This window comes from Primulina eburnea, chromosome 1 (genome assembly GCF_022965805.1).
Source record: "Primulina eburnea isolate SZY01 chromosome 1, ASM2296580v1, whole genome shotgun sequence".
Taxonomy (NCBI): Eukaryota; Viridiplantae; Streptophyta; class Magnoliopsida; order Lamiales; family Gesneriaceae; genus Primulina; species Primulina eburnea.
In genome coordinates this window covers 6,417,697-6,434,940 of record NC_133101.1, presented here as the reverse complement: position 1 = coordinate 6,434,940, position 17,244 = coordinate 6,417,697, and the positions used below count along the sequence as shown (strand labels likewise).

General features: G+C 33.6%; 2 protein-coding genes, 1 long non-coding RNA gene and 1 pseudogene across 5 annotated transcripts; 3 read left to right on the top strand and 1 right to left on the bottom strand.

The window, feature by feature from the left end:
- Positions 1 to 1,302: 1,302 nt before the first annotated feature.
- LOC140824791 (arginyl-tRNA--protein transferase 2-like) lies at positions 1,303 to 6,826 on the top strand. Of its 2 annotated transcripts, none has more exons than XM_073186342.1 (6): positions 1,303 to 1,555; positions 2,144 to 2,182; positions 2,595 to 2,745; positions 3,288 to 4,436; positions 5,639 to 5,951; positions 6,386 to 6,826. In XM_073186342.1, exons 1-6 carry the CDS (start codon positions 1,405 to 1,407, stop codon positions 6,500 to 6,502), a joined length of 1,920 nt encoding a protein of 639 aa, XP_073042443.1. In that variant the 5' UTR covers positions 1,303 to 1,404; the 3' UTR covers positions 6,503 to 6,826. The 2 variants fall into 2 exon arrangements, with proteins under 2 accessions (XP_073042443.1, XP_073042449.1); XM_073186348.1 differs by having other exon boundaries at positions 1,323 to 1,555; positions 2,144 to 2,234.
- A 118-nt stretch (positions 6,827 to 6,944) lies between these two features.
- Positions 6,945 to 10,893, bottom strand: LOC140824809 (protein yippee-like). 2 transcript variants are annotated; one of them, XM_073186364.1, is made up of 5 exons: positions 9,980 to 10,893; positions 8,599 to 8,642; positions 7,824 to 7,932; positions 7,690 to 7,745; positions 6,945 to 7,597 (listed from the first exon to the last, which is right to left on the bottom strand). In XM_073186364.1, exons 1-5 carry the CDS (start codon positions 9,998 to 10,000, stop codon positions 7,513 to 7,515), a joined length of 315 nt encoding a protein of 104 aa, XP_073042465.1. In that variant the 5' UTR covers positions 10,001 to 10,893; the 3' UTR covers positions 6,945 to 7,512. The 2 variants fall into 2 exon arrangements, with proteins under 2 accessions (XP_073042465.1, XP_073042460.1); XM_073186359.1 differs by having other exon boundaries at positions 10,405 to 10,888.
- Positions 7,928 to 9,515, top strand: LOC140824825 (uncharacterized). Its single transcript, XR_012116464.1, has 2 exons — positions 7,928 to 8,780; positions 9,121 to 9,515. It is a non-coding gene; the product is annotated as an uncharacterized lncRNA (long non-coding RNA).
- Positions 10,894 to 13,689: 2,796 nt separating the features above from the next.
- Positions 13,690 to 16,745, top strand: LOC140824781 (protein PHOTOSYSTEM I ASSEMBLY 2, chloroplastic-like; annotated as a pseudogene).
- Positions 16,746 to 17,244: the final 499 nt, after the last annotated feature.

Genomic DNA, 17,244 nt, shown 5'->3' with positions numbered 1-17,244 from the left:
AATTTAATGAAACAAAATTCAAAGTAAACAAATTAATAAATCAAAAAGGTATTTCCTTTTTAAGATTTGATTAATTGACCTTATTTCACAAGGAAAAGTAAATGAAAATTGATTATTCTAACTCATTTTCAAACATTTATATTATGTCTTATATGATTGAAATATCCTATAGTACTCTTTTTTATTCTAAATTGTTTGCTCCAATTCTTTACAACCTAGTTATCAGGAAAAAATAAATAAATAAATAAAGAGTCAGATTTATGCCAGTTGCCATGAACCTCATTCTCTTTCTACACCATTGCTCTAAATTTCTGTTCATTATTTCAAGTAAGATACTTTACAATCATTGTTCAATCTCTGTTATCAATTTTTATACACTTTTAAACTTGCGTCATTCAATAATTGATTAATAATCAATTGAAATCTAATCTTAAGAATATTTAACTCAAACATAGGAGGTTCTATCGGAAATGGTTCGAGTTTACCATAACCCTATGACATTGCATCAATTCATAATAATTAGATCTAGAACTCAGGTTTATGTGACAAGTTTGTATGATTTCCAAGAACTCAACAAAAGAATTATTTCAACAATCATTAATAACACATAAATATACACATTTTAATACATACAAATAAAAAAATTCAAATATATTTCAACTTCAAAATATTCTTGTTGGAGTCGATATATCACGAATCTTCCACTCATTAATAATAATAATAATAATAATAAAATTCACACATATTTCAAAAAATTAACACATATTTCAACTTCAAAAAATTCACAAAAATTTCAATTGCAATAAATCTCAAATCATCCACTTATTTAACCTTAAAAATATTCTTAATTAAAAAAAAACTTAAGAAAAATAATGACAATAATTAAGTCAAAATTAAAATGAATTAAAATCAAAATTAATTTTTTTTATTGGAGTCAATATATTCAATAATTTGACGGAAACAAAATTGTTTTGCCATATATCTAAGCATATGTATTATTATTAACAAAAAAATTAATCATTATTTGTGTAAAAAAAATCAGGTTAACAAAAAAAATGAAATTCATACATGTTCGAAGAACTAGAATGGATGTACTTCAAAGGTTCTAACACATGGAATTGATGAAAGAAGTAGAGAGATTGAAAGAAAAATTGATGACGAATAGAATTTAAATGATATCTTTATAATTTGATATAATAAAAAATTATTTTTATAAATTAATCTAAAATTGATTAAATGTGAAATAGAATTTGATTAATGGGCAACGCATTTTAAAAATAGAAGAAAGAAATACTTAGCCCAGTCTGCATTCTATGATTCTGTTTTTGTCCCCAGTTGAAGTACAACCTAACGATCGTCTAATTCACAGGTACAATCTGAGGCTCGGTCGGAGGAAGATTGGAGATGGCGGATGCGATGAAACTGAGAAGCGAAGCTAGCACCAGCGGCAGTGGCGGAAATGGTGGGAGAGTTGAAAGCGTCGTGGTGGATGTGGGCCGCCGTAAAAGCACCTGTGGATACTGTAAATCTGGTGCGCGCACCAGAATTTCTCACGGTTAGTTTCTGTATTTTTGCTCATCTAGACAGTAATTTGTTTCTCACCGGTCAACTGTGTATCAATTGAGCGAGTATAGAATCCGTTTTGATGTAAGAGGAGACGTAAATTTGGTGGAGATTCGGTTTGATGATCTAGGTTTTGATTTGACATCATTTTACCTGTTTCTTGAGTATAATGGTTGGAGGATGCTGAGAAAATAATGGAATTTGATTTATCAGAATCAAATTGATTCAACCAGGTCACATGCTTTCTATTGTTAATTGGTTCTGCCACACTGGACTGGAAGTTATTAGTTTGGGCTTCATCGTGTTTACCCTTTCATTTACCAAGTCAAAAATCTTCCAGATAATCTGAGTGGTATTGTTCTTTATTTTGAATGGGTTCTTCACAAAGTTGAACTATTTTAGCCACATAGGTCTATGTTTAATTTTTATATATATATATATTATTTCTTTGACTTTCAATTGCTGATTTCATTCGTCATTCAGGCTCTTCATCATGATGTTACAAAGTGGCAACATATTTTAGTTTTACTCCGTTATTTGTTTATGTACTCACTTATATTTATATTCTTTGCTACTGCAGGACTTTGGGCACATAGTCTAACGGTTGATGACTATCAAGGTCGATTCTCTGGCTTTATTTCGATGCATTTTGCTAAGATCCTACCTCGCCAGTATTGATCCCCTTTTCTCTATATATTATTTGCTTAGTTTCTAGGGCAAAGTCCACCACACGCTTATTGAACTTCATCATATTCAGTCAACTTAATCACCATTCCCTTGAATTTTGTTATGGACCATGCCACCATGGAAAGAAACCAATAGCACAAGAATCCAGTTGTCGTTTATTTTTAATGTGCATTATTCTCTACTTGTTTTATCATTGTCTCACTTGTATAGTTTATCAATGAATTCAACAGCAGATCCCCACTTCTTATTTTAATTTGTTATGTAACCTTTAGTCTTATTTTCCTTTGATTGATATCAATTTGTCTTCATCACATTTAATTTTCTCGTGGTTTTCTTCTCTGTAGCACTCCTCGACAGAGGATGGAGACGATCTGGCTGTTTTTTGTACAAGCCTGAGATGGAGAAAACATGTTGCCCTTCTTATGCAATCCGTCTTAAGGCCTCCGACTTTAGTCCTTCCAAAGAACAAATGCGAGTATCAAAAAGAATGCAAAGGTATATTCATATTGTCTGTGAGGTGTGTATTTCTCACAACTGGATTGCACATGAGTTTTAAATCCAGCAACAATGTGCTGAAAAATGTTCATGGTCTGAGTGATGCATATTTGCATAATTATCTGTGAATCTAGATGTTTGCTTGAGAAATGAGGTTTGCATTTGCACTTGGTATTAATTATTAATATCACCATGAATAAAAATTCACAATTCAAATGATTATGTGCAGTTAACTCGAGAAATGATTATGTATCAGTGATTGCTGATCAAGATAATGATGCCATTATATTTTGAATTCCCCCGCCCCCTGGTTATGTAGACGTGAAACGAACGTGTCTATATTTTCCTCATAATGTGCACAATTTTGCTTCTGTTTCTCCTTCTTTTCTTTGTTCCAAGGTTCTTCATGTTGTATTACCTTTGGGTCTTCAGTTGTGTCGTGTCTGCCTGCTTTTATGTATGATGCTGCCATTTATATGAAGATTCTCCTTTCCGAGAATTTATTAGAATGTACAACTAGTGAGTGCTGGACATATTTTTAGGTTTCTTGATGGCAAACTAGAGGTGAAAAATTCAACCGAGTTAATTAAAGAGACAGAAGCTTCTAGGGGATCCTGCTGTAGTGTAAATATCTCGAATAAAAGTTCTGATGCAACAGATTCGATGGAAGTTGATTGTGAAGGTAAGGAGAAGGCCCACAAGTTTATACATTCCTTATCAAATGAGATTGATCATGCGATAAAATTATGCATGGAGAGTGGGGAGCTTTCCTCCGATTTCCAGTTGCCAAAGGCAGCTGTCAAAAGAGTTGCTCCGGCTAAAAAAAAGTTGCAAGCAGACATGCTCGAAGATCTCATATTCTCCTGCAATATTTCCTTCCAGATTGCAGCTATTTTAAGACGAACAAGGAAGGATTTTGAGGTTGTGAAGTCATCTGAACATGGCTTGGGGGTAAACAGAGATTCATCTGAGCTCTCTCCCAAGGCAATTGCAGAAATTTTGGTGAGCCATTTAAAGCAGCTGGCAAAATCTTTTGGTTTGTCTGTCAGAGCTTGTAATGGACATATCAATTTCTATTCCACTACAGGAAAAGTTTGTTTCGATGAAGAAATAGGAAGTGGTACAATGTCAAAAACACCTTCTACAGCTGACAAGGTTAATGACAGGCATTCAAAGAAAAGCTGTGGAGCACCTCAGGGTCATAGACTGAGGTTTGAAATTCGGTTGAAAAGGTCTAGCTTTGATTACGAAGAATATTCCTTGTATAAGAAATATCAGCTTAGAGTGCATAATGACACCCTTGATCATGTCACTGAAAGCTCATACAAGAGATTTTTGGTTGATACCCCCTTGGTTCATGTTTCACTAAATGGTGATGGTGCAGCACCTCCATGTGGTTTTGGTTCTTTCCATCAGCAGTATGTGTTAGATGGGAAGCTAATTGCAGTTGGTGTCATTGATATACTCCCAAATTGTTTGTCGAGCAAATATTTATTTTGGGACCCTGACCTTGCCTCCCTGTCACTTGGTAAGTACTCAGCTTTAGAAGAAATCAAGTGGATTAATGAGAATCAAATGCATTGCCCAAGTCTCCAGTATTATTATCTTGGGTATTACATTCACTCCTGCAGCAAGATGAGATACAAAGCTGCATATCGACCATCTGAGCTTCTATGCCCTCTTCGTTACCAGTAAGTATTGCCTAAGCAATCTGCAAAAAGTGAAAAATAACATCTATGCAGAACAAATATGGCCACATCAAATGTTTTGAAACTTTTGATTCTATTCAGAACTGATAAAAATCTTAATAGATATGTACTATGTATGCTAATATCTTTGTTTTTTTACTCCGATGTCAGCTTGGTTAACCGTAGCCAAAGTTTAGTCTAGTATCTAAATCGTTTAGTCTATATTGACCTTAAAATATATAATTTTTTTTATTACACATTAGTCTAGTATCTAAATCATTCAGTAGGTATTGACTGTAAAATATATTATTTTTGTATTACAGAATTTAGGCAGCGCTTGCAAATGTATAAAAAAAATTGATTATGGCCTTTTCCTTTATATAACAATTTTGTAAAGGAAAATTCATATCCACTTTTTGTAAGGAGTTGCAAACTCTACCTTAGTATGGTTTAAATTGGTTCTTAAATGTAAAGGAAAATTCATATTCACATTTTTAAGGAGTTGCAAACACTACCTTAGTATGGTTTAAATTGGTTCTTAAATGTGCATATGAAATGGTAAACTTTGAACTGGATTTCAATCATCTTTCTTTTAAATGTTTATTTCATATACAATTATTTATTTAGTATTAGTATGTTTATTAATAAAATCTTTTGGATTTATTTGTATATAACTACAATAACTAACTAATATGTGTGTATCTGTGCATATGTACACGCACGCATGTACATAAGTGTGGTATATATGCTTGTCTATCTATGAAATTTTGTGTGTAAATATGCACACACAAATGTATGTTATGAATATACATATACATACATATACATATATATATTTTTTGTAGAATTTGTCCAAAACGGATTGGTGTAAATGATACCTACCCCATTGCCATCCATTTTATGAAGTATACCCATTATTACTCGAAGCGTGGTGAGATGCATTAGTCCATGAATGACTGCTACACTCAATCTAAATGACATATCTTATAGTGGTCCCACTGGGTTTTTATAGCATTGCAATTGTTGTTGGGTTGAACTCACCATACGCAGCAAAGGTCTAGTACTTAAGTGGGGAGATTGAAAACTTTGAATGATCACTGAAAACCCATTGGGTAATAATATTTAGAAGTTCTATGTGACAGGTCATGTTAGCTTCTCAGTCTCTATTTTAGTCATCGTTTCTAACTTAATCTCTATGATGTCAGGTGGGTTCCCTATGATGTTGCAAAGCAGTTGCTTGATAGAAGAAATTATGTCTCGTTATCTGATTTTTCTGCTTTACAAAATGAAGATTCATTGCTGCCAAATGTTTTTGATATCTTGGAGGAGCAACAAAATGACTTCGTCCAAGACACCTCGAGTGATGCTGTAAATGAGGATGAGATGGCTGAAATGGACTCGGAAGATTCTAATGATAAAGCAGACTCAGAAGCTATTGGTGCAACTTCAGTGGAATCGGAAAATGCGGACCTCAGTGATTTGTTGATTGGATTGAGGGGAGCTCGTCTGAGATACGAGGTACATAAAATCTTGCAAGTGAGTTTACTTTTCTTCTTGTATTGTTAATATCAGATGGACTAGAAGTTAAAATCTCCTATGACTCTTCAAGCAATATTTTGTTGGAAGGATTCCTGAGGAGGATGCTAGTGCTTAATTGCAATAAAGTAGGGACCAGTTGAGCGAAAACAAGGATAGTACTACCTCCACTCAAAATGAGAAACAATTTACTTGCAATTTTTCTAAATGCAGGTCTCCGATAGAAAATAACTTGCACAAAGTTGCCTCCATCATTCACCTAAAAAATGTCTGTGTGACAACTGATTTATTCACCATCACATTAAGTGCCACCAACCCCTTTAAAACTTTTCCAATCTACTTTTTCCGGGAAAATCTTGAAGAAGATTCACCTTGCTTGTGCTGTATCATAATTTCCATCTTACCTTTGTCTGCAGACCATACGACATGCTTTTGATTCCAGTCAGAGGAAGTTACTGGAAGCCCAGTTGCAGAGATATGTTCGAGTTGTGGGCACAGAACTTTCTGAGCAAATGGTTTACTCTCTGGGATGATTTCTTCACAGACCGATCTTTGTTTCAGGTGTGTTTCCTACGCATATAGCCCGATGATTTGCCAGAAGTTGCATGTCCAAGTGATTTTGAATGTGGAAATCATTTGGTTTTGTATCATTCATGTTGGTTTCTTCTGCTGATTGAAATGAACTGGATCTCAGAGTTGTAGCTGGATGCTGGGATTTTCAGTGTTGATTATTATTATTACATTACAATTTATGAGATTAAATTGTCTTGATTGATATTATGACGGTAAAGATACATTATGACATGTTATACAATACAAAACATTTTATTAATTGTACAGCAGAAAATGCTTTTTGATGTTTCTTTTTTTTTGGGCACACAATACATTCAAGGGGCATCATAGCTTACCCAAGTTGTACATTTTGAAACCTGAATTCGAATAATCCAAGGAGGGTGGAGGAACATACAAAATAATTTAAAACCACTTTTTTGTCAGAATCATCTGTGATCGATTTTCATTATAAAATTATACCATCCTCATCCTTCATCCACAATAAAATCAACACTTCATTTTTCACAATCGAAGGCAAATGCATCATTCTTTAGGGAGGTAAATAAGCATATGGTTGTGGTCTTGATCCAACAATGGCCGCGATATGGTGATGTTTTAGATGGTAATGAATAAGCTAGCCGAGAACTACATAGTTCCTTAAGTTTACAATGATGGAATTGCTTCACATAAAACTAAAATTGCTTTACACGAAACTGGAATTTCTCCTGCGATTAGGGTTTTACTCAAGTTTGCTAGGTGTTGTGGAGATGATTGGGTTGTAGAAGAAGATGATCTTTGACGGTCGATGGGTGAAGACAAGGTTTTGGAGAATGTGGTATCGCTTAAGTGAGAATTTGAGGGAAATTAGAGAGTTTTGTGCGTTCGTGTTAGAGATTTTGCATGTAATTTTTTTAAAATAATTTATTTTGTGAAATGAAAGATGTTTTTGTATCTGTACATGCATACATTATGTAATAATGTGAAGATTCAATCAAGCGTCGTCTGCATCGCTTCCTCCACTGTGTATGTCATGGCCGGCCCAATATCTACTTCCATCAGGGCCACAAATCTTGAACCTGTTCCATGGAAACAAGGCACCTCAGAAACGTGCAACCATTTGCACTAAACTGTACAATGCCCAAATATGGTGGTACGGACGGGCATATACCGTTCAAGAACAGATTTGCCTTCTTTGTACTTTTGACTCTTTTCTTGTGCAGTTTCCTGCAGAAAATCGAACAAATTATCAGTATTGTTAAAACATGTAAAGGGTTCAGTCGTTTCCTCAAATGTGAATCTTACATATTTCCATCCAACAAGTGAACCACATAGGACACAGAAGATATCAGCAGCTATGTGCAACCCAGTAGTCATCATCCTTTCTTCTTTCTGTCCAAAGGTTGTGTTTACTCTGCAAGAAATTAACAAGTGAAATGTGTGGGTACCAAAATGAGCTGCTGTTTTTCCACATCACAGATCTTACGTTGAACCGAGCCACAACAGCTGAGCAAGTCATTTAAGAACAAATGAATACACATGCTCATTTTACATCGTTCTTGAGTGGTAACTTCATTGCAGTTACATGTGCGAATATTTTCTTTCATGTTAAAGTTCAAGTCTTTGAACACAGAAATCCACCTGGGTTCATTATGCTTCTCGAGTATCACTCAAAGCCAATACTTTGAATAAATTAAAGATGGAGATTGGACTTTGAGAGGATTAATTACCATAATGAAAAAGATTGAAAAAAGCTTACTTGACTAATACAACAGCACAAGAATTTGTCAATACACCGAGAAAACTTTACATATCTGTGTGGAGTAATTAACTGAACAGCACTCGTTCATAGTTGCAAGCTCACAACACCAAAAGTTTGTTAATACATAAAAAGCTTTAAGCCCTTGTAATTGATCCAAAGACTCGCAAAGAAACAATCTTTTAACCATGTACTAATATTTAAAATACGATCAACTGCCCCAACCATGCGGATAAATTAATAACATAGAGTCATGAAAAAGAAGAGAAAAATAGGCCTTCGTTTGAAGATTTGGGAAGATTTTGATTAAGGAGAACTTACACCTTATCGAAGAGATAAGCCTTCCCATGCCGACAGTGGAAAGACTGAAGCAAAGAACCACAATGCAAAACATAAGTGAATAGCTAAAATGCATGCCATAAAAGACATTATATAGCCATCAAGAGAGTAAGATGAGCTAAACTAGAAAGTAAGCCGTTCAACTCGAGATCAAATCACTACACGTTCGCTCTAAACGAGCTTTTAGTACTATCACTAGTTATTTATATTGGTTATATGCTATACAATATATACCATTTAAAATTGTTTTCATACATAATTTCTTTGTTATTAAACTATGATCCAACCTTTGCTTCATAATATAGCGTGGGATACCCTATTTTGCACTCAATTTTGAATCAGATCACTTATAACACTAGGTCAATGAGCAGCTCAAGCTCGACGATAAGTTCACGAGTTTAGATATGAGTCTCAAAAATTTCGAAAGCTTGACTCAGGTTCAACTTGTCTTATACCGAATGGTGATACGTTCAATTAGCCTACAATATTGAACCACACTAATAGATTAACCTGTAATATCCCAAGCTACAAAAAATTTAGACATAAAAAAAGTGCAGTGCAGCCTAAGCCAAACTCATCGAACTCCTCAGAATGTAAGGTTTCTTATAATTATTTGAAACAAAGACTGTCCATCACATAAAGTTCTTTCTTCTTAATGAAGCTATGTAAACCAATGTCCTTAATTTCCCTAGAAAACTATTCAGCCCGCGATTCAGTTGTCTTCTGACACATTCAAAAGGGAAGAAATAGATATTTAATTCAGGCCCTCGATGAAATGAAAGAAAGGATTGAGTGTCGACCCCAAAAATGAACCAAGGAAATGCATAGAAAACATATCATAGTACTCTTTTCAAAGAGAGACCCGTCTCTGTAAATTCATCACTCAATTTTGTTTTTTTTTTAAAAATAAAACACCGCCGGTATGAGGGGTTAGGCAGACTCCTACACAAACTAAGGTTCTGTGAAGATCTTGACACCGACTAAGGACTTCGTGCGGCACAGAACCTCTCAAAATCGATACTGAGATATTATACATGAAACAAAATATCAAAATAAAAATCATATTCCACTGATTAAACCACAGAAAAAGTCTTGGATTTTGCTAAGATCACACCTTCCCCAACACGAATCTCAAATCACCCTGCAAAGATGCTTATTAAAACAGGATTGATGCTATACAACGGATTAACTGTTGCGGCGATGCATTAGTTATCTTCACGGGCGGATTGTTCCAAGAACGCAATTGGCATAAACTTCGGGACTCTCAAACCATCGTGACTCAAACATCGACTTAAATATATTTAAGATAAAAGCAACAGAAAAAATCCAAGAACACTGCATAATGAAAGTAATAACTTGTTACCGTAATCATGCATTCAAACATATGGCTGTAGATTTTTGTGAAAAGTATGCTACATCATCGGGATAAAATCATCAGCAATCAAATTAAGATTCGTGTGGTGCCATTATAGTTCTACAGACAACCAAATTGAATCACTCCTCTTGTCCAAGAGATAAAGGACTTCACTTGATCCAACATTTCCACCAAAAAAAACGAGAAGAAGAAGACATGGAAGAAAACTGAAAATGGTTCAAGAACAATCATATCATCAAAAGAAAAGTCAACCACTTCCCACGGTACCCTCATCAAAATCATCAAAAACAACAAGCCCAATTCAAGATTTCTCATCCACCCCAGAAACAATAATAAGAAGGTTAATCATCATCTCAAAAAAGTGACACAAAATTTGATCTTTTCCACGAATCGATAGGAAATTATCGCAAAACCTTGGACATGATGTCTTCACTGAGAGCAAGATGGGTCCCACAGTGCTTGCAACTGTAGATCTTTCCTTCAAGAAAAACAACAAACACCCTTCCCATCTCTCCCAATAACTCAATCCTCTGATCTTCACTCCAAACAATATAAAAAAATGAAAATTCAGAAATGGGTGTCAAAGATTTAAATAATTTAGAAATCAATTCACATGACGCTGTGTTCTACAAGATTTCTAGATGGTCGTTGAGTAGACGTGAGGAAGAGGATAAAAGGGTGCTTGGAACAAACGGCAAAGGTAGAAAAATCAATTAGACCAATCGATTTTCTTGAATAATTAATAGTAGTCTGAGAAAGAAATCTATACGAGGTTTTCCAAGAAATCAGCAGTTCAAGAAATGCGGGGAAAGATTAATTTCAGGATTTCAAAAAAATCACAAAAGAATAAGTACACCGAGAGGACGTGCTCCCCCGATATCAATGTACACTGCACTCTTTCTATTGTGGGACGAGTGTAGTTAGGTGTGTGGGGTCGCTTTTCCTGATGTTCAGATTTGTCAGAAAATAAAGAAATTGTAAATTCAAATTCCAGGAATGGAAAAAAGGATATCGCAAAATTGAAATTTATATGATTTGATTTTAGATTTTATTTGCCAAACTCGAACTGATCGGAAAAATCTAAATTTAACTAAATTAATAATTTTATTTATATTTTATTTAGACGATATGTTTTACGAAATAATATTTAGTGAATCAAGAATATTTTTGTTACTTTTAAATTGGTTATTATTTATTTAGTCCATTTAGATTTTATATTTTAAAGTTTTACTAAAAAATTTAACTGAAAACTAATATAAATTATATTTTAATTATTAACTTTAATATTTATCAAAGTCGAATAGATAATCGTTTTGCTAGAAAATCGAAAAAAATCGAATCAAAGGAAAAAATTTCGGATATCAGATAATACATTTTCAAACCGAATATTGAAAAAATCGAAATAAAAAATAACAGAATCAATCGATGAGCACGCTACTTTTCACACTTTATGCAGGGGAAAGATTAAATTTGATTAATTTTGTAAAAAAAAAAGATTAGTATTTTATATAGAATAAGCTATATTAAATATTTATGAATGAAATTATCTATGAAGAAAAATATTTATCATGGACATATATTGAATCCAACAACAAGAGCATTTATGTATAATATATTACATAAATCAAAAGTTCGAATAGACAATAATATCTTTTCTTATCTTTGTGTCAAGAATAAAATTATATGGAAATCATTTGTTCATATGTATCACACTTTTCTGTAAGAGATAATAAAATTTGATCAATTTCGTAAAAAAAAGGGGTTAATATTTTACATAGAATAGGCGACAATCGATATTTTGTGAATATGAATGAAATTATCAATGACGAAAAATAGATATCATAGACAATTATTGAATCCAACAACGATTTGATATAAGCACAATATATTACTCAAATCAAAAGTTCGAATAAATAATACTATTTTTGTTTATATTTATTATCCAGAAATTTTTTGTAATTTATATATTATTTAATTATACTTTGTACATTTTTTTGAAATATCTATGTTAAATTAATTAACTCATCCCAATTTTTTTAGGTTGTGTTTGAATTGATGAATTTCAAAGCTTTGGATGACAAAAAAATATATTTTTTGTGCATAGAAATAAGATTATAAACTTCAAATCAATTCCTAACATGTTTATTAGGGATGTAAATGATCCAAACCAAACTGAATAGTATCAGGCTTGAGCTTAGCTCGTTTAAGATTAATTCTAACTCAAGCTCGAGCTCGAGCTTGATTCGAGCTTTTATCATCTGGCTTGAGTTTGGCTCGTTTAAGATTGATAGAGCTCGAGCTTTATTCGAGTTTTTATCATCATGTTAGAATTCGACTTGTCTTGAAATTACTAAGCTTGTGAAAAGCTCGAGTTCGACTCGTTAAAAGCTCGTTTATCATGTTAATCAAATCGAGATCGAGTTTGGTTTATTAATAGCTCGTTTATCATATTTAACAAGCCTGACTTGAGCTCGGCTCGTTTTCGAGCTCTTAAAACATACAATTGAGCTCAAATTTGAGCTTGATTCGAGCTTGTTAAAATTAAATATATGTATGAAGTAATTTTATATTAGACATAAAAGTTTAACTTTTATTAGTACTAATATTTTTATTTGTCAACTCAATAAATGAGTCAAACTCGAGCTTACGAGCCACCTAAACAAACCAGTTCGAGCTCGCGAGCCTATTAACGAACATGTTTGCGAGCTCACGAGCCGAATATGCTTAGGCTTGAGCTTGGTTTGATTAATTTGTCGAGCTCAAAATCGAGCTTGTGCTTGTTTAATATGATTAACAAACGAACTCAAACAAGCTTTTTGTCGAGCCGAGCTCCGAATAACTCGCAAACGGTTTGATTTGTTTACATCCCTAATGTTTATATAATAGTTCATTTTAATTAGAATATATTTCAAATTCACTAAAGAATGATATCATTTAAAAATAAAATTATAATCGAAAGAAGAGTAGGTCTTTTGTGCGACGGTCTTACGAATCTTTATTTGTGAGACGGGTCAACCCTACCGATATTCACAATAAAAAGTAATACTCTTAGCATAAAAAATATTAATTTTTTTATGGATGACTTAAATAAGAGATCCGTCTCACAAAATACGATCCGTGAGACTATCGTAAGTTTTTGTCTCGAAAGAAATCAACTGATTTTAATTTATTTCTGCAATATACCCTTAAAAAAATAGTAAATTAAAACTTGGTTACTATCTTGGTAAATTATATATGTTACCAACATTGCGACATCTAAAGGAAATGAAAAGAGAATCCAAAAAAAAAAAAAACAGAAATTTTGTATTTTTAACAAATATTGTCTATAAAGTAGTATTAAAAGTGGATTAAACAATTTTTTTTTTTTGTGAAAGATTTATCGTATATAATGCACAATTAATTTATAGGATACACAAAAAATATAATTTATAGGATTAAACCAAAAAATGTTTATCTTAAATGTTAATTGTCCTACGTCGGTATAATAAATAATCTGGGGGTTGCATATATTGATTGAACAATCTTCCCTCTTTGAGCTAATTTTTGGGTTGAGTTAGGTCAGGTCCGTTTCACCATTATGTGTTAGACTGTTCATTCTTGAGTGTGAGAAAGATGTGTTAATTATCTCACATCAGTACTGAGAATTGTATACAGTAGCTTGAACAATCCTCCCTCTAGCCAGCTTTTAGCATTAAAAATGGCAAACAAAATTTTCGAACAAAAATATAGTCTTGGAATATCAACAGAAATTCCGATTGCTGCGACGTCACAAGAAAGCTAATCTCTTTAGAGAAAGATTGATCGAGAGAGATGGCTCATATCTCTTTGCACACACCCTCTGCCATTTCAAGATTTTCTCTACAAAAATCTGAGCTTTCCTCAAAGCGCTGTAAGTATTTGTTCTTTTCTCTGTGCTTTCTTCTTATCTGCTTATATTTTTTAAAACAACTAATTTAGTGTTGGCTCATGTTGATATTTTCTTGGGTCTATTCGTCTGTAACTTTTGGAATGTGAAGCTGTGGAAGAAAGATTCAATTTTTGGATAATGTACTGCGATAATTGACGGTGGTCATAATTGTTGGTTTACAAAAAAAATCGCATTTTTTAATTAAATTTTGTTTTTGTTTATGTATGTGAGCATGGTTATGTGCCAAATTATGCAGGAAACAATTAATATGCAACATTTCAATGATTAATTTGGGTTTTTGTGAATTTGGAGGTGAATGCTTTAGGAAAATGTTCTACGAATGATATTTTGTTTTTGTCTTGAATTCTTTTTAGTTTGCTATTGGTTTCTTTGCTTTAATTTTTTTCGAATAAATGCTACTCAAATTTTTATTTATCCAGTGCCAAGTGACTTGATCATGCTTTGATTAGTCATTTGTAGCTTCCAAATTAAAGCTATCTAGATTTCACATTATATCCAGTTTGGAGGATGACAGCTGCTCTGCTGGTTCTTCCGACCACTCCATGGAACTCAGAAAAGAAGAGGTCTGTCTTGTGTGTGTTTGTGTGTTGAAGAACTAAAGTGGGATGTATCTCATTTTTATTTATGAAAGAGGCCTTTGCTTCTACATTGCAATGAAATTCGAAGTTGAGTTTGTAGTCCAAATTGGGGCCACTTGCAATAATAGGCTTGGTCAATTTTATTTTTTTTGGGAAAAAAGAACTAGATCTCTCTACTGTTATTCATGACACTAGAGGCTAGTTTTTTTAAAATATTTTGACCAAACCCATTCTTGCAAATATTTCGCCAAATTATGTTGCTCTCTTCGCACAAAGTTTAAGGAGCAATCATAATTAAAACACAGCATTTTCAATAGCTATGACAGTCACAAGTAAGCCAATAAACAATGCAGAGAGGGTGTGAATGCAGCACCGATAAGACTTATAACATTTTTCAAAATACTTGATTCAAAATGTTTTTGTCACAGTTAGTCGAGCGAGTCAAGACCTAGCTTGGTGTAAGATTAACAAATTTTTGTGAAGCAGTTAATTAAGTGTGCGGAAGAGTTTTGATTTCGATAGCCCTTTATAATCAGATTGTAACTTCTAGTATTACAACCAGTTATACCTCACTTAGTTTTATGTCTAAGCCTGTATATTTCTAGTTCACTCAGGTTTTGTGGAGTATTCTTGTAACAGATTAACACAAAATATCATAGAGCAAAATAACTTGCATCTTTAAATCTCTTTCTCGACGAATCTTTATCTTCTCGGCCTTCAGTCTGTCTTTAAATAGGCCTTGAGTTTCAACAGTACAAAGAGTTAATTCTGGTAGTAGAATATTCTTGTCTGCCGAGAAATCTTGGACATATTATTGTTTGCTTGCTGACCTCTGAATATTTTTTGTTCCTTCATGTTTTCAACTCCAGATTTTTGTACATCATCTCAAGTAAAGTTTTCTTGTCATTAAACAGATATCTTATGAGGGAACCTCTCGGAGGCATTGTCTTACATGTTTATGTTCATCAATGGCTTTGATAGTTGCACCCAGAATGTCTAGTTCTTAACCGAAGGCAATTGCCTTGGATGGCAAAGAAAATGCTGTATGTCAAAATTGTGGGGGTAGTGGTGCTATTATCTGTAAGTATAGATTCCATTTCCATGGTCATTATATTGCGTAAACCTTTTCATGCTTTAGTCATAATATTAAAATAAAGTTTAAAGCCATTGCTATGCTAGTGTGAGTTGATGTTTCAAATTTATATATTTTTTGTGACGGTGAGCGAGTTATTCATTTGCTCTTTGTTTAGGCGACATGTGTGGTGGTACAGGAAAATGGAAAGCTCTAAACAGAAAAAGAGCCAAAGATGTCTACGTGTTTACAGAATGCCCAAATTGTTATGGTATGCAACTTTTAATGACTTGTGAATAGATTCATTTGGCTTAGTTGATTCAAATGTTACTTTTCTTTTGCCTCAACGGTGAGAGTGAAATAAAATTATTGAAATAAACGTTTATAGGACAAGGTACTATCTCTGATATTTATTTGTTGGATTTTAGTTTTAGGTTTATTATGATTTGTTTGCCTTTGATGTGCTTCCAATACTGATTTCAGTATTCAGATTTTCTCAACTTTTGATGTAGGTCGAGGAAACTTAGTATGTCCTGTGTGTTTGGGGACTGGTTTGCCAAACAACAAAGGTCTTCTTAGAGGGCCGGATGCAAAAGAATTACTTGACAAGATGTACAATGGCCGATTGTTGCCGAACTCATAGGTAAAGCCCTTTTTTGGACATAATGAATTATGTTAATCATTTGAATTCTTGGTATTGTTTTTATGCACTAGGGGTGCAACTGAACTCAACCAAAGCTTGACTCAAGGTACTTGAGCAGCTGGCCGAGTAGGTTGAGTCAAGTTCGAACACATTTAAGCATGCTCTGGCGCAGTAAATAATCTAGCTCGACTCTCATTTCATGCATTTAAATCTTTTATGAATAACATTTTTTGACAACTGGTTTTATATAGAGAAACAGCACTTAATAGTCATTTCTTGCTCGACCTACTAGATATATGTGCGAGTAAAAAAATCGACTCCTTGGTGTAGCTCTAGTAGAGCTCAAGCAGTCAAATTGCGAGTTGAGTCAGAAAATATATATTCCACACTACTTGCATTTGACTTGGCCTGTCCACATCTCTTCCGTGCAGCGAGACCTCCATCTGTTGCTTTTGGACGATCCTAACAACTTTTATGCTAAACATATTTATAGGATTCGCCTTTCCATTTGGCCATTAAATCTCACATGTAGTGGAAGAAGCAGAGCTAGTTTGAAAAGGAGAACATCGAGCAGCAAGTTCATATCACCAGCTTTTTTGGACACCACCCCCAGTGCCGCCAGTTATCTTCTCAACGCATCTTCTCACTTACATGGTTTTGTTCACGAATCCTCGTATTTATTTTTCCAAAGGGACTTTGTGAGAATCAGTAGGAGTTGGCGTAAAAAGTAGAGAAAATGTAAAGCTATACAATGGAAAGATGGAATTGTCTTACTGTTGAATCAGCAACAGCATATACATCTGTATATTTTGCAGAAAACATATTTCAAGTTCGTCCTATCCTATGTATTTCGATACGTAGGTCAGTCGGCCATAATTTTTTCTTTGATAACTATTGATGCAAAGGGCGTTGTTAAAATTTATAGATTTAACTTTCAAACAGAAATTAAAATAGGAAGACAAAGGGATGTTAGGTATACATATGAGTCCGATGACATTTTCTATATCTTGTGGATCCATTCTGTATGAATCA